The sequence below is a fragment of the Palaemon carinicauda genome, chromosome 4, assembly GCF_036898095.1.
Source record: "Palaemon carinicauda isolate YSFRI2023 chromosome 4, ASM3689809v2, whole genome shotgun sequence".
Lineage (NCBI taxonomy): Eukaryota > Metazoa > Arthropoda > Malacostraca > Decapoda > Palaemonidae > Palaemon > Palaemon carinicauda.
Window position 1 is genome coordinate 164,371,072 of NC_090728.1, and position 18,142 is coordinate 164,389,213.

An 18,142-nucleotide genomic window follows, 5' to 3' on the forward strand; every position below is an offset into this window, starting at 1 on the left:
TAAAAAGGAATATTTGATGAGGTTAAAGATAGCAAGAGATGAAGGGGAATACCAAAAACTAGGTGGAATGATAACAGTAATTTGCAAGCAAGATGCAGAAAAAATTTCAATTGAAGCTGTAAGTATCTCATGATCGCAGTGGAGAAGAATAGTCAAGAATCTCTCAACCAACAGAATAACTTAGGCAAGTAATGGGCATCTGGGTAAGCAAGGTTTAGAAGGGATATATTTCAACACATTTGGAATATAACTAAATTTGTTCACAATTATCTTCCTGTAAAGAAGGATAAAAAACCTACACAAAGCACTTCTATCCTGCTTGTATAACTGGTACGGGAGCTGCTGCACATTTGCTCAGGTTTAGGGTTGAGGCAAAGACTTGGCAACAGCACTTCTAGTGTACTAGTGACATTTTTTATTTGTATTTCTTTCTTTTAAACTATTTGTCTTTTTCTCCACACCTAATAAAATGTTATTTTCATTAGTAAAATAAATTTTTGAATATACTTACCCGTTGATCATGTAGCTGCAGCTCTGCTGCCCGACAGAAAAAACCTACGGGCGGAATACGCCAGCGATCGCTATACAGGTGGGGGTGTACATCAACAGCGCCATCTGTCGAGTAGGTACTCAAGTACTTCTTGTCAACACAGAACCAATTTTCTCCTCGGTCCACTGGGTCTCTATTGGGGAGGAAGGGTGGGTCCTTTAATTCATGATGAACGGGTAAGTATATTCAAAAATTTATTTTACTAATGAAAATAACATTTTCCAATATTAATCTTACCCGTTGATCATGTAGCTGATTCACACCCAGGGGGGTGGGTGGAGACCAGCATACATGTTAACATTAGAAGCTAAGTATTCCGTATTTCATTTTAGCAGTTATTCAAAATAACAAACATAAAATTAATAAGTACCTGGTAAGGAAGTCGACTTGAACAATTACTCTGCCTTTTTAAGTACGTCTTCCTTACTGAGCCTCGCGATCCTCTTAGGATGCTGAGCGACTCCTAGGTGCTGAAGTATGAAGGGCTGCAACCCATACTAAAGGACCTCATCACAACCTCTAATCTAGGCGCTTCTCAAGAAAAGAATTTGACCACCCGCCAAATCAACCAGGATGCGAAAGGCTTCTTAGCCTTCCGTACAACCCAAAAACAACAATAAAAACATTTCAAGAGAAATATTAAAAAAGGTTATGGGATTATGGGAATGTAGTGGTTGAGCCCTCACCTACTACTGCACTCGCTGCTACGAATGGTCCCAGGGTGTAGCAGTTCTCGTAAAGAGACTGGACATCTTTAAGGTAAAATGATGCGAACACTGACTTGCTTCTCCAATAGGTTGCATCCATTACACTCTGCAGAGATCTGTTTTGTTTGAAGGCCACTGAAGTTGCGACAGCTCTAACTTCATGTGTCCTTACCTTCAGCAAAGCATGGTCTTCCTCATTCAGAAGAGAATGAGCTTCTCTAATCAAAAGTCTGATGTAATAAGACACTGCGTTCTTCGACATCGGTAAAGAAGGTTTCTTAATAGAGCACCATAAAGCTTCTGATTGTTCTCGTAAATGCTTCGTACGTCTTAAATAGTACTTAAGAGCTCTTACTGGACAAAGGACTCTCTCTTGTTCGTTTCCAACCAAACTGGACAGACTTGGAATCTCGAACGATTTGGGCCAAGGACGAGAAGGGAGTTCGTTTTTGGCTAAAAAAATCAAGCTGTAAGGAACATGTAGCCGTTTCAGATGTAAATCCTATGTTCCTGCTGAAGGCGTTTATCTCACTGACTCTTTTAGCTGTTGCTAAGCAGACGAGGAAAAGAGTCTTCAAAGTGAGATCTTTAAAAGGGGCTGATTGAAGCGGTTCGAACCTTGCTGACATCAGGAACCTTAAAACCACGTCTAAGTTCCAACCTGGTGTGGTCAACCGACGCTCCTTCGAGGTCTCAAAAGACTTAAGGAGGTCCTGTAGATCTTTGTTGTTGGAAAGATCTAAGCCTCTGTGGCGGAAGACTGCTGCCAACATGCTTCTGTAACCTTTGATTGTAGGAGCTGAAAGGGATCTTACCTTCCTTAGGTGTAAAAGGAAGTCAGCTATCTGAGTTACAGAGGTACTGGTTGAGGATACTGAATTCGCCTTGCACCAGCTTCGGAAGACTTCCCATTTTGACTGGTAGACCTTGAGAGTGGATGTCCTCCTTGCTCTGGCAATCGCTCTGGCTGCCTCCTTCGAAAAGCCTCTAGCTCTTGAGAGTCTTTCGATAGTCTGAAGGCAGTCAGATGAAGAGCGTGGAGGCTTGGGTGTACCTTCTTTACATGCGGCTGACGCAGAAGGTCCACTCTTAGAGGAAGAGTCCTGGGAACGTCTACTAGCCATTGCAGTACTTCGGTGAACCATTCTCTCGCGGGCCAGAGGGGAGCAACCAACGTCAACCTTGTCCCTTCGTGAGAGGCGAACTTTTGCAGTACCTTGTTGACAATCTTGAACGGGGGGAACGCATAAAGGTCTAGATGGGACCAATCCAGAAGAAAGGCATCTATGTGAACTGCTGCTGGGTCCGGAATCGGTGAGCAATAATTTGGGAGCCTCTTGGTCATCGAGGTAGCGAACAGATCTATGGTGGGCTGACCCCACAAGGCCCATAGTCTGTTGCAAACATTCTTGTGAAAGGTCCATTCTGTTGGGATGATCTGACCCTTCCGGCTGAGGCGGTCTGCCATGACATTCATGTCGCCTTGAATGAACCTCGTTACTAGAGATATGTTTCGATCTCTTGACCAGGTGAGGAGGTCCCTTGCGATCTCGAACAACGTCATCGAATGAGTCCCTCCTTGCTTGGAGATGTACGCCAAGGCTGTGGTGTTGTCGGAGTTCACCTCCACCACCTTGCCTAGAAGGAGGGACTTGAAGCTTCTCAAGGCCAGATGAACTGCCAGTAGCTCCTTGCAGTTAATGTGCAGTGCTCTTTGATCCGAATTCCTCGTGCCCGAGCATTCCCGACCGTCCAGTGTCGCACCCCAGCCCGTGTCCGATGCGTCCGAGAAGAGAAGATGGTCGGGGGTCTGAACAGCCAGTGGTCCCTGAGAAGAATGTTGTTCTTCCACCAAGTCAGTGCAGACTTCATCTTCTCGGAGATAGGAACTGAGACCGCTTCTAGCGTCATGTCCTTTCTCCAGTGAGCAGCTAGGTGATACTGAAGGGGTCGGAGGTGGAGTCTCCCTAACGCGATGAACTGTTCCAGGGATGAAAGCGTCCCTATCAGACTCATCCACTGTCTGACTGAACATCGGTTCTTCTTCAGCATGCTCTGGATGCATTCTTGGGCTTGACTGATTCTGGGGGCCGACGGAAAAGCCCGAAAAGCTTGACTCTGAATCTCCATACCTAGATACAGTGAACCCTCGCTACTTCGCGGTTCGACAATCGCGGATTCACCACTTCGCGGGGTTTTCCCATAACCCATATATTTATACATATCGCGGATTTTCCGGAAAATTCGAAAATACCGCGAAATCTGAAGACAACCAAATACGATATTTTGTTACCTGTAATTCCATTAATACTGTAATTAGTAATATCTGCTCTTACTGATTGTTCATTGCATTACATATGATATATAATTCAGCACAGAAAGAAATAAAACACGAAAAGAGAATGTGATCATACGATAATTCAGTACGTAGTAAAATTAAATCGAACATGAAACGCAAATCAGATGCAGTCATACCATATTAGAATGGTGTGTACTGTAATGGATGTGCTTCTTTTCCATGAATCTTTTGTATGTATACGTACGTAGTACAGTACTGCATCCAATAATATTCTTTGTTGCAAAAATCACATTTCGAATACTGTAAGCGTGAGAGAGAGAGAGAGAGAGAGAGAGAGAGAGAGAGAGAGAGAGAGAGAGAGAGAGAGAGAGAGAGAGAGAGAGAGAGAGGCGTAAAATAGCGTACGTAAATTTTTATTATTATTGTTATTATTATTATTATTGTTGTTGTTGTTAATAAAATTATTATTGTTATTATTATTAATCATTATTATTATTATTATTACTGTACAGTATTATTATCATTATTTATTATTATTACGGTATTGTACTTAATCTACGTACGTTCAGTATGCGCGGGGGCATCTTCTATGAGTAACCAACGCGCCATAGTACTGTAAGACGGGTTGTGATTGGTTCAAGCGCTGATAGATGACGAATCAAAACTCAAGTTTTGTTATCTAGCCTGTGATTGGTGTTTTGCCCGCATCTTCTACCCGCAGCATCAAAGTTCTCGCGGGGCTGCATCGTTCACTTTCTCTTTCCGCGTATTGCTGAGTAGACGTTCTTAAGTTTGTGAAGTTTAATCTGTGCTGTGTGCGACTGTTTTAAGTTGAACTTTTTGTTGAACTTTCTGTTACAATGCCTCCCAAGCGTTCTGCTTCTAGTAAGGCTGGTAGTGAGCCTAAACGCCACCGAAGGATGATAACGATAGCTGAGAAGGTTACGCTTCTCGACATGTTAAAAGATGGTAGAAGTTACGCGGCCGCCGGCCGCCATTTTGGCATCAACGAATCCACCGTTCGCTACATCAAGAAGGACGAGGCGAACATTAGAAAGACTGCTGCAATCACCTTTAGCAGATCAGCGAAGCGAGTCGTTACAACGCGTAATAAAACGATCGTACGCAGGGAAGGTGCTTTAGCTGTGTGGATTGCCGACTGCCGGAAGAAGAACATAGCGTTGGATACGAACACCATCCAAACAAAGGCTTTGAGCTTATATGAGAATTTTGCTGCAAAGGAACCTAAAGACGACGACGGCAACCATGCTGAAGATGATGATGATGCAGATGATCCTCAACCAGGGACATCCACTGATTCCCAGCCTCAGAAACGTTTTTCCGCAAGCAAAGGATGGTTCGCGAAGTTTCAGAAACGCTTCGCCCTGAAAAGCGTTTCCCTGCATGGGGAGTCTGCTTCCGCTGACACTGCCGCTGCTGAAACTTACGTGAACCAGACTTTCAAGAACATTATCGCTGAAGGTGGATACAAGCCGGAACAAGTCTTTAATATGGATGAAACCGGCTTGTTTTGGAAGAGAATGCCGTCGCGAACTTTCCTGTTCAAAGAGGAAGCCAAAGCCTCTGGCTTTAAGGCATTCAAGGATCGCGTTACCCTCGTGATGTGTGGCAATGCTGCTGGATTTTTGTTAAAGCCGGGGCTTATTTATAAGTCGAAAAATCCTCGCGCTTTGAAAAATAAAAATAAGAATCTCCTTCCCGTGTACTGGATGCATAATCAAAAAGCATGGATTACTTAGATGCTGACCTCCAACTGGTTCCACCAGTGTTTCATCCCGCAAGTCCATGAATATCTCTTAGAGAAGGGCTTGCCATTCAAGATCCTTCTCCTTATGGATAACGCTGGTGGACACGCAACTGACCTGTCGCGTGAGGGCGTTCAGGTTGAGTTCCTGCCACCCAACACCACGTCATTAATTCAACCAATGGACCAGGGGGTTATCAGGGCGTTCTAGGCCCTCTACACGAAGAATACCTTGGCGGACCTCGTTGCGTGTGTGGATGCTGCCCAAGATGACGAGGATGAAGACTTCAACTTGAAGGCGTCCTGGCGGCAGTACACCATAGCCACGTGCCTGCAGAATATTCAAAAGGCACTTCAAGAGATGAAACCTGCAACCGTAAATGCGAGCTGGAAGAAGCTGTGGCCCGATATTGTTTACGACGACAAGGGATTTACTCCGTCGGAAATCCAACACTCTGCAATACGGAAATCTGTGCAGTTGGCTGCCATAATTGGAGGTGACGGGTTTGGCGACATGACGACTGAAGACGTCGACGAGTTGTTGGACTGCCATTCCCAGCCCCTAACTGACGCAGACCTCGAAGACCTGACGAAATCGGCAAGTGAGGAAGAGAGTGAGGGTACCCAGGAAGAGACCCAAGAAAATGTCGAAGAAACGGGCTTAACATTAGAACGGCTTGCCAAGTTCTGCAACCATATGAAGGAGGCGAAAGAAATGTTACAAGAGTGGGACGAGGATATGGTTCGCTCGATGCAATTCTCAAATAAGGTCGATGACATCACGACTCCCTACAGGATGCTCTTGGATCGAAAAAAGAAGCAGCGGCAACAACTTCCGATCACAATGTTCTTCCAGCCTCGCAAAAAAGAGCCAGTTCCTCCTGCTAGTACGCCTTCGGAAGAAATTGAAGAAGTTGAAGAGGTGTCCCAGGAAAAGACACCTCCGTCTGAAGAGACGTAAAATACTATCATTGACTGCACAGTAGAACACATCATCAGCTTCATCATCATCATTTCTACTGTGCAGCAAATTCATCGCCATCGTCATTCAAGTTTTTCTTGAACTTCTTTCGTGGTGAGTACAGTAACAATCTTTATTTTTTACTTTAACCTGTTTTATAGTTTAGTAATGTACGTACTGTATGCATTAAGTTAAAGGGAAGGTTTTAAAAGTCTACATGTTGTAACCTATCATATTTTTTTTAAAATTTACATTTACGTACGTAAAACAATCTCTCTCTCTCTCTCTCTCTCTCTCTCTCTCCTCTCTCTCTCTCTCTCTCCTCTCTCCTCTCTCTCTCTCTCTCTCTCTCTCTCTCTCTCTCTCTCTCTCTCAAAAATTGTTTTCCTGCTTTGCTACGTACAAGTACTGTATAATTTATATTTGTAAGGTAACATATTTTGTAAATGCTTTTACTGTAAATACTGTATGTACTGTATCATTATTTATCACTCTCATCATGCGCGTTAAATGCCTTGTTTGTTCTGAGCGTGGTTGTTTACTGAGCGTACACGCCGTCGTTTCAGGCGGCGTCATAAAGAAAAAAGATTTCATTTGGAAGTCCTAAGAAAAATAACGTAAACTAAAACATTGGTAATAAAAAAATCAACATACAGTACTGTATAATCAATATAATCGATGCAAAAACTAACCTATACGTACATATATGTGTACACTAAATGAGTTTGTTTCTTCATTATGATCAGAGATGAACGTAAACAAAACATTGGTTGCCATTTTTTATCGTGCTTTTTAGGTGTTTAGGAAACACATGATATAAAATCGCCTTTAATATTTGTGCCTGTTTTAGTTTAGGGTGCTGTAGTACATGCATTAAGTGTTCTGTACATTAAAGGGTGGTTTGTTAACAGTACTACGTACAAGGGAAGGTTTTAAAAGTCCGAATATACATGTTAAATAAATAGGTAAATATGCTGTCACTACTTCGCGGATTTTCACCTATCGCGCCCCGCGTCTGGAACCTATCTACCGCGATAAACGAGGGTTCACTGTATACTATAGTTTGGGATGGGACGAGTTGGGACTTTTCCAAATTGACCAGGAGACCCAATTCCTTGGTCAGATCCAGAGTCCATTTTAGATTCTCCAGACAGCGACGACTTGACGCAGCTCTTAAAAGCCAGTCGTCCAAATAGAGGGAGGCTCTGATGTCTGCTAAATGCAGGAATTTGGCAATATTCCTCATCAGTTTGGTAAACACTAGAGGTGCCGTGCTTAGGCCAAAGCACAGGGCTTGGAACTGGTATACCACCTTCCCAAAAACGAACCTTAGAAAAGGTTGGGAATCTGGGTGGATGGGGACGTGAAAGTACGCGTCCTTTAGGTCTAACGAGACCATCCAGTCTTCCTTCCTGACCGATGCTAGAACCGACTTCGTCGTCTCCATGGTGAACGTCTGCTTGGTGACAAAGACATTTAGAGCACTGACGTCTAGCACCGGTCTCCACCCTCCTGTCTTCTTCGCCACTAAGAAGAGACGGTTGTAGAAGCCCGGGGATTGATGGTCCCGGACTATGACTACCGCTCCCTTTTGTAGCAAGAGAGACACCTCTTGCTGTAAAGCTAGCTTCTTGTCCTCCTCTCTGTACCTGGGAGAGAGGTCGATGGGAGTTGTTGCTAGAGGGGGCTTGCGCAAGAATGGAATCCTGTACCCCTCTCTGAGTAACTTCACAGACTGTGCGTCTGCACCCCTGTTCTCCCAGGCCTGCCAGTAGTTCTTGAGCCTGGCTCCCACTGCTGTCTGAAGAAGGTGGCAGTCAGACTCTGCCTCTTGAGGACTTGGAACCCTTCTTCTTGTTGCCACATTGACTATCGGCACGAGTACCTCCTCTGCTGGAGGCTCTGCCACGAAAGGGCGGAATGAACCTAGACGCTGGTGTGTCCATCCTAGGTCTAGGCACGGAAGGTAAAGCTGTGACTTTACGTGCGGATGACGCCACCAGGTCATGAGTGTCTTTCTGGATCAACGAGGCGGCAATCCCCTTGACCAACTCTTCAGGAAAGAGACACTTCGATAGCGGAGCAAACATCAGTTCTGACTTCTGACATGGGGTGACTCCCGCCGACAAGAAGGAGCAAAGGTGATCCCGCTTCTTGAGAACTCCAGACACGAAAGAAGCCGCAAGCTCGCCAGACCCATCCCGTATGGCTTTGTCCATGCAGGACATGATGAGCATGGTAGAATCCTTATCTGAAGGGGAGGTCTTCCTGCTCAACGCTCCCAAACACCAGTCCAGGAAGTTAAAGATCTCGAACGCACGGAAAACTCCCTTCAAAAGATGGTCCATGTCCGAAGAAGTCCAGCAAATCTTGGAGCGTCTCATAGCCAGTCTGCGGGGAGAGTCTACCAGACTTGAGAAGTCGCCCTGGGCAGAGGCAGGAACTCCCAAGCCGAGAACCTCTCCCGTGGCATACCAGACGCTAGATCTGGAAGCAAGCTTGGCTGGGGGAAACATGAAGGATGTCTTCCTAAGTTGCTTCTTGGCCTGCAACCACTCTCCCAGTACCCTTAAAGCTCTCTTGGACGAGCGAGCGAGTACGAGCTTCGTAAAGGCAGGAGCTGCTGACTGCATGCCTAAAGCGAACTCAGAGGGAGGTGAGCGTGGAGCTGCAGACACAAACTGGTCCGGATACAACTCCTTAAACAGGGCAAGGACTTTCCTAAAGTCTAAGGAGGGAGGCGTAGTCTTGGGTTCATCTATGTCGGAGTGTTGGTCGTCCAAATGCGCAGCTTCGTCGTCATCAGAGTTTCCTTCATCCGAATGCTGAGGAGGAAGCGGCAAAGGAGGAGATAAAAGCTGAACGGCTGAATCCGGCAGCACGGGTGCATGCGTAGCTGCACTGGATCCAACGTCATGCTGCTGTTGGTCAGTCTGAGAGCTGGCAACAACCAAAGCGGAGTGGTGGTGCGTGGTGGGGACCACCGTGGGTTGCGGAGACTGACGCACCGCGTCAAAACACGGCAGCTTGACTCCACCTTCCTGCTGATGCGGTAGCTCACGCACGTCAACGGAGGGTGCCGCACGTCGGCTAACGTCAACATGCGTCTGGCAGGGTCGACTGCGCATAGGTGGTGGAGCTCTCACAGCCGGAGTGTGGGAGCAGGCAGCCGCAGTGTCAGCTGGGCGCACAACCGTGGCAGGTTGTAGGCTAACGGGTGCAGCGTCAACCTTCTCAGCACGATACTCCTGCATGAAGGAAGCTAGCTGAGTCTGCATAGACTGCAGCAAAGACCACTTAGGGTCTACAGCGGCTGGTGCGGCAACAGACGGAGTGATTGCCTGCTGCGGAACCACTCTACCTCTCTTGGGAGGTGTGCAGTCTTCGGAGGACTGCGGCGAGTCCGAACTGACCCAGTGGCTACACCTGGGCCGTTGGACTCGCTCGGAAGGGACCTTGCGCTTGAGAGGTCGTGAGACCTTGGTCCAGCGTTTCTGTCGAGAAACCTCTTCCGCAGACGAGGAATGAATGGGCTCACTCGTCTGTTTGTGGGTGGGACGATCTCGGCAAGATACGTCCTCAACCACGGAGGGAACGTCTGTCCGCTGATCAAGGCCTGTCGAACCCTTTGGTCGTACGACATTGCTTCTCCCCTGGGCTTGGGAGCTTGCAAGAGGTCCCGGACTGGGAGGACGACAGGCACGAACAGACGCACCCTCATGCGTAACACTGACACTTTTCACTGCAATGACACTCACTTCACTTCCCACTGCACTTTTACCTTTCAACTCCCTGACGTCAGCCATGAGTTGATTGCGGTCATTCGCTAATGACTCAACTCTCTCACCAAGAGCCTGAATGGCACGCATCATATCCGCCATCGAAGGTTGATGAGAGCTAGTAGGAGGGTCGGGTGTAACCACTACAGGGGAAGGAATAGGTTGTGGGGAGAGGAAAAATCAATAGAGCGAGACGAACTCCTCCTGATCCTATCCTTCTCTAGCCTACGTGCATACTTAAGGAATTCTTGAAAATCGAATTCCGAAAGTCCAGCGCATTCCTCACATCGATCTTCCAATTGACAGCCTTTACCCCTACAATTGGAACAAACGGTGTGCGGATCGATAGAGGCCTTCGGAAGACGCCTAGAACAGTCCCTAGCGCTACACTTCCTGTACTTGGGGACTTGAGTAGGGTCAGACATCTTGAATTAGTCAAAGGGGGGAAATCCAAAATCTATCCAAGTCGTCAACAAATATCCAAAATCTAATCAATGAAAGTGAGAAAGTATTGAGGATAACTTCTGCACAGCGAAAGCTAATAACTAGAGAGAATACTTCACCAAATAACGTGAAAATCAACTCCAGAAAACAACAGCGTATCAAGTAGGTCTTGCCGGTGGCACGACAGAGAGAAAATTGGTTCTGTGTTGACAAGAAGTACTTGAGTACCTACTCGACAGATGGCGCTGTTGATGTACACCCCCACCTGTATAGCGATCGCTGGCGTATTCCGCCCGTAGGTTTTTTCTGTCGGGCAGCAGAGCTGCAGCTACATGATCAACGGGTAAGATTAATATTGGAAATTCCATTTTCTGTTCTATAGATTTTTCATTGAATTAAAAATAATACTACTATTGTCTTTAAGTTTTCCTCATAAAGACTCATTTCAGTCATAAAAGTATTAAGTGTTTTCTTCAACCAAGATTACTTTAACAATGAGAACCTGGTAGCTGAGCTTGCAAACAAATAAAATGCACTGCCATCAACAAAATGATGCAACTGATTAGCCTTAACTGAAACATCACCACCAACATTATAGAGCCAAGAGTTATTTAATGTATATGAAATGCTATCCTCGATGGCAAAATAACATTGCTTAAGAGCGCTTACGTTATTGAGTGGTGGGATATTAGGATGCAGACTACAGTACTTTATTTTCTGGCTTCCAATCTAGTTGTATAAAACAGCAACTACAAATGGAGGAATGTAAGATGTTCTCCAAGAGGATCTTGACACTCTATGGAGCAGTGAACAATTCATAACCCTTACTGAACGGAAAACTTCTGTATTACCACTACACCCTACTTGGGAAGTCAAATTAGGGTTAGTAACCAGGCATGTAAAATCAGAATTACCACCTATAAACGAAAACTCGCTGGCCTCATGATATTGAACAAAGGAAGCTAAATGAGAGCTTTGAAGCCCACTACAACCAAAAATTGAGTAGTAAATTGTGAATTAGAGAATGATGCTGGCATGTCATCACCGTCCCCCACTATAAATGATAAGCCTGGTCTTCTCTGGATTTCCCCTTGGACTAAAAGCAGGATTCATTAACACTCAAACTAGACAAAAATTTTTCCCTGTGAGGATCAGAGCCTCTGTAATAGAAGCAATATGAGCATTGGGGAGGTTCATAGAAATGAAATTTTATTAAAAGATACCTTGTATTTTCTACTGTAGAATTATGTACTTATCTTTAAAAGAGAGCTCTTTACAGATTTCCCGAAAGGATAACATTAGTTACATCTAACTATACAGTATTTTACTCACCCTTTTAATTCAACTGAGTCAGAAAATCTAATAAAACCATTAGTCCAAGGGTTGGAAAATTGACTTTCCTTTGGCTCTGGAAGAATGGATAGTCTTTTTATTGGGGAGGGGGTGGGAGTTGTGTGCAAGTGAATATCCATATATAACTCTAAATTGGTGCCAGATGATCAACTGTGTATAAGTAAATCACTGGATAAGGACTGCAGACTTTGTTATCTGTTTTTACAAAATAATACAGAATAAAATTTCAAGAAGAACAAAATATTACTAGCCTGTAGTTTTGCTGCCACTAGTCTTGCTCTAGCTTGGTCATAAACAGAACCTCCAGCTAAAACGACACCTAAGCCTTTGCGAACACTAGCTTCAGCTTCACTTAGACGACCTAATTGTAACTGAAATAATGCAAAATTTTGTAAACATACCACCAAACAATTTCCTTAAGAATTTAATAGAAAAATACAAAATTTAGTAAAGAACTTAATACCAAATAGTTCATATACCCTTCCAGTTAAAAAGTTCAAAGCTTTAATGATCAACTAATGATAACAATCCAATGACAGGCAGATATCTATCAACAGAAACTATTTCAAACTTATTATGCAAAGATTCACTGAATTTGTAATACTGTATTTAAGTAATTTTCATGTGGAATGGAAAAAGCATTATCAGTTTCTTCAAATTCTACAGTACATTTTAAACAAGGTAGTGCCTCAATTTTATGCACTTCAACTTATTAAATAAGATTTTTATTTTAGTAATATTCAGTAACTACTGAAATAAAATATTCTGATAAAAACCCAACCACATTACTTCCTGTCGTTTCTAATCTTATTAGTGTGGATTTTTTTTTTACTCCTTGCGGACTGATTCATCATGTCCACCTTCCATTGTGCAATTCCTTTCACTCGTTCATTGTTTGTGTTTTTATTATAAAGAGGCTAAACTAAATTTCATCTAACCAGCTCTGACTCTATGTTGTTTTGTGAGCATGTACAGTATATCAAAATTTTAAGATTTGCAGTAAAAAAAAGTGTAATTTCTTTTGGTTATTCACTAACAACAATGTAATAAGTGTAAACATTAAGAACAATTATGCAAAAAATATGCTACATGTTCAAGTGATTCTGTCAAGCTAAATTCATCTTGTCCTTAACTTAAAATTCTACGTTAATATATATACTTTGAAAGTAAACTAAACTGCTATTCTGAGAGAAAAATGGAGTAGGTTATTAAAGTTGATGTTAATTTAAAAATAATAAATAGGCTATGGGTTTCTTTTAATAATTGAATCATACTTTGTTCACTAAATGAGAAAGTGTTCATAAATTCTAAAATCAGAAGTAAAAAGTAGTGTAAATTGAATATTTATTCATTTAGTCATGTTAGAAAAAAAATACACATCAAGTTTGAAACATCACTAGCCATTAGCCTTTAAACTCAGCAACTCTGACTAGGGCTAAAGTTTTCTATCCCTATGACTGATAAAGGAATTAACTACACCTTACACCATTGTTTTCAGGTAAGATTACACAATCATCGCTACACGATTTAATATCATTAGGCTGCTGATGATTTTTGCGCCAAAATGTGGGAGCGTTTTTATACATCTTATATGAGGGCAAATTTTCTAGGATATCTTCTTGGAGGTGACTTGTTTTAAATTGAATAAGTAAAATCTATAGGTTAGGATGTGTTATCAATGAGAGAATTACTGTATACGGGATATCTTTCATGGGGTGCTCAGTAGGCTATAAAACAACGTTTGTTACTCATTGAATTTTATCAATTATTGGGAGGGGCCAGGGTAGACCTCCAGCTTTCCATTAAATTGAGGTAACACTGTACTATACCAGGAATGATCTCAACTGGGAAAAAAAATATATGAGACAATTGAGAGATTAAAAAAAAACATTTACCTGGATGTTTGCTGTGTGAAGATGTGCTATTGCTTCTAAATATGTTAAGTGATGTTCTCGGGCATTTGTTAGTGCCTCAACAATAACTGGTATTGCAACTGCACATCCACCACCCATGACAGCTGCACAACTTTCAATGAGTAGCATTCGAACACGAAGTTCACCAACAAGCTCAGGGTCTTCTCTTAAATTACCAAGTAGTTCCCAAACTTTTGTAAGCTCCCCTTTGGCTACTAATAATTCACACTGCCTGAGTGAGAGAAAAAATTATTTAAATACCTCCCTAATACCATTATGCAATAGTATGATAAATATTTACAGTACTTTGTATTTTTTCTTACTATAAAAACCCAAGTCCTTTACTATAGTAGATAGAAATAGCTGGTGCTGAAATGCTGCAGTTAAAATTTTTAACGAGGTGTAACAACCAGCCAAGTATTTACCTGCCAATAACAGAAAACTGCCCCCCCCCCCCCCCCCCCCGGCTCACTGAAAACTTGCTTAGAAAGAAACCAGGACTTAGGTGGGGTTTGGTGTTGGCAAGCAAGTTTGAATAAATGACTAACGTTTATATAATTAGGAAAAATACAAATTATTTTAAAAATTTGTCATTTGTTCCAACACACAATACAAACCACTGTCCTTTACTACCTGTACAGGAGACTCATCCTTAGGTGGGCTGAAATCAACACTTGAAATTAGCAGAGTAAGGGTTCCTTACACCTTGTGTAGCCTTGGCTTCAAACTCCCTCAAAAAGTCATGGAGGGCTTACCTGAAAGACATAAAGAAACCCAAGACATTTGATCAAACTCCTTGTCAACAATCTACAGTAATGAGTGAAAAGCCTTCAGCCTCTGAAGGGGAGTAGCAAACACTAGGGGTTCCCCATGCACCAGCAATACCTGAAAAGCCAGCCGATGTCGATCCGAGATCTCCTGACCCCTGTAAGGTACTCCTCCTGGACCAGTCTAGGGGAGTAAGCACAGGGTCAGCAGTGACACCACTTGGGGAAAAAGTAGTGGCCTCAGATTTCAGCAGCACCTTCTTAGGTGTTGCCGAGTCTGACTTCAACGAACGCCTTGCACGTTTCTTCCTCTTCAAGGCACACGCCTTCCACTGCAATGGAAGGCATGAATAACAAATGGAAAATAGGGATGCCTGCCAACAGACATGCCACCAACAAGAGGCACAGAGGGAATGTGGATCCACAGCTGGTTTAGCCCGAAACCAGTTGCTCCGTCCATCTTTCCCCTGCAAAAACGTAGTTCTTGCCAGTTGAATAACTGCTCGTTATCTAACTTTAACGACTGATTCAAGGTCGTGCAAAAATAACCTTCCTAATTAAAAAGTCCCTAATTAGTATAACGCATAGGAACAATTGAATACAAATCAATTACTGTAATTTTTATGGCTAACAAATGTAAGTGCGTGGAGGAATTTCTACACTAAACTACTAACATTACAGAAACTTCCTTGCAATCACACTGGGAGTTTTCAGTGATAGCAGTAGGAATTTATATTCTATTAATATTACAGAAAGGTCCATGCATTCACACACAGTTTTCAGTTACAGCATATCTGTATGAATTTAAATTCCTACTACAGTAGTGCAGAAAGCTCCATGCACACACTGGGCAGTCCTTATGAGGTGAAAATTTGTTTTGTTTAGATGACCTAAGTTTAGGATCAATCAAACAATAACTACAGTATCCCTGAGAATTGTTAAAATGCCCTTTTCCATGACATGATATAACTTTATATGCAGTCGTAATAGTAGTAGGAATTTATACACTAGACTCCTATTAATAATACAGAATGCTGCAAGCATTTACAATTGGAGCTTTCAGTAACAACAGTAGGAAATTTATACAATAAACTCCTACTGTAATTAAAGAAGCTCTAAGTATTCACACTGGGAACTTCCAGTAATAGCATAGCAGTAGAAATTTCAATTACTGTATTCCTACTAATACAAAATGCTACAATAATTCTACAATATCCACGAGAATTGTTAAAATAAATTTTTCCATGACATGACATAATTTCATGTGCATTTCAGACTGAAAGTTTCACTTAAGGACAAAGCATCAAATATCATAAAAAAAGAGCATGAGATATGTCACATAAAGCAAGTAACAGTTTCCCTGAATCCTTTTTCTAGCATTCCAAGCCAACTAAACTATATTAAGTACAAATGAGTTTTAATCGAGAAAGTTTTAGCACTTGATGAGTTTACTAAATAACTAACCTTATTTTGGCTTCCAAAGGATTGCAGGTGGCCATGCTAGTTATTACACTTTGTGCCTCTGTCCAACATCCCTGAAGAAGTAAATCATTCAAGGTTATGTGTGTTTGGGTAAACATCCAAGTACTGGAAAACTGGCCGTGTGGAGGAAACCTTTCCTGAGCATGTTGTAAGACCTCTCCTGCTAGCTGATAATCTCCCTGTAACATACAAATTCCACCTTTCTCAGTTTGGCACAGTTTACAATTCCTGACAAAAAAAAAATATGATGAAAATATTGTACATCACAGAAAGTTAAAAGACAAACTGTTAGCCTTTGATGATTTTAGAAAGGGTATTTCTAAAAAAAATTTGTGGTTACAAAATTACATATTGTGGCAGTTATCTTTAAAATAATTTGATACACCATTATTTTCAATATATAAGATTAAGTAAAGTACTTTAAAATATAAAAAGGTAAAACAAGAAAGAACTCAATAATTCTTAATTACTATTATTATTACTAGTTAAGCAACAACCCTAGATGGAAAACCAGGATGCTATAAACCCAAGGACTCCGAGAAAAACAGCCCAGTGAGGAAAGGAAACTATGGAAATAAATAAAATACAAGAGAAATAATGATCAAATAAAATTATTTAAGAAGAATAAGAATATTAAAATAGATCTTTCCTATCCAAACTGTAAAATCTTCAAATAAACCAAGAGGAAGAGAAATGATATAGAATAGTATGCCTTAGTCTACCCTCAAGCAAGAGAACACTACCCCAAGACAGTGAAAGATTATGGTACAGAGGTTATGGCTCTAACCAAGCCTAGAGAACAATGGTTTGATTTTGGAGTGTCCTCCTAGAAGAGGTGCTTACCATAGCTAAAGGAGTCTCTACCCTTACCAGGAGGAAAGTAGCCACTGAACAATTACAGTGCAATAGTCAACCACATGAGCAGAAAATTGTTTGGTAATCTCAGTGTTGACAGGTATATGAGGATAGAGGAGAATATGGAGAGAATAAGAGACTATTCAGTGTATGTGTAGGCAAAGGAAAAATAAGTCATAGCCAGAGAGAAGGATCCAATGTAATACTATCTGGTCAGTCAAAGGAACCAATAACTCTCTCGCAGTAGTATCTCAACAGATGGGTGGTGCCATGGCCAACCTACTACCTATTATAACAAAGAGAAGTCAACATCATTGGTCGTACATCAGATTTTCCATTTATGATTCACTGTATTTTGGAAATGGGTTCTCTAGTCTTCTGTCCTGCTAACTTTCTGCCCAAAATCAGTGATGATGAAGGCAACAGACCCACAATCCTTCTACTTTCCTGCTCATACAGAGAAGAGAAACAGTCTTGAGGGAAAGATTCCTATGATGCCCTCCTTAGGTTGGAAGGAGGCACATCTGCACTGCTCTAAGGATGAGGGCTATCTTACCCTTGGATCTAAATCTCAGAGTAGGCAAGACTCCTCGAAGCTCCCTTCAAGCAAGGACCATTCCCCCTTTAAAAGAAGGAGGGATCTAAACCATTCTGAGGAGATCCTTCGGCAGAGGCAGGCGAGGAAATCTGCGATCTGGTGATAGGTGCTCTAGCCAGAGAGACATGTTTTCTATGACCTCTATTGCAGTGTCTCTCTCAGAACATACCCAAGAGCTAACAGAACGAGAAAACCCACAACATGAGGCCATCCCGATGTGACTACCCCCAGAAAGGACAAACACATTCCACTCTACCTGGACAGAGTAGATACCTGATTCTTGGAAGGATTATTACTTGCTGTTGGTAAGTCCAGAATATCTGTCATACTGGGTTTGCAGTCCAGCTGACTGAATCTCAGGGAAACAATCACTATACTCAATTTTTTTTTAATGAGGCGCATTTGCACTAACTCGCAGCGGTGCCCTTTTAGCTCGGAAAAGTTTCCCGATCGCTGATTGGTTAGAGTCATCTTGTCCAACCAATCAGCGATCATGAAACTTTTCCGAGCTAAAAGGGCACCCCTGCGAGTCGGTGCAAATCTGCCTTACTAAAAAGAATTGCCTATAGGTGAGCTCAGTCACTCCTTCCCAGAAGATGTCTACCAGTTCCCTTGTTTCAGCAACCTGCTCCAGAGAAAACACCTGCATTCAAGACATCATCTAATACT

The 18,142-nt window shown here is 42.4% G+C and overlaps 1 protein-coding gene across 1 annotated transcript in view; it reads right to left on the bottom strand.

Moving 5' to 3' along the window:
* The window catches only part of ida (anaphase promoting complex subunit 5 ida), a 102,770-nt gene that overhangs the window by 15,940 nt on the left and 68,688 nt on the right, over positions 1-18,142 (bottom strand). The window contains exons 13-15 of the mRNA XM_068372638.1: positions 16,003-16,199; positions 13,754-14,003; positions 12,110-12,229 (exon numbers count right to left, since the gene is read on the bottom strand). Of these exons, the coding sequence (XP_068228739.1) occupies positions 12,110-12,229; positions 13,754-14,003; positions 16,003-16,199 (567 nt within the window). The remainder of the gene's footprint in view (positions 1-12,109; positions 12,230-13,753; positions 14,004-16,002; positions 16,200-18,142) is intronic.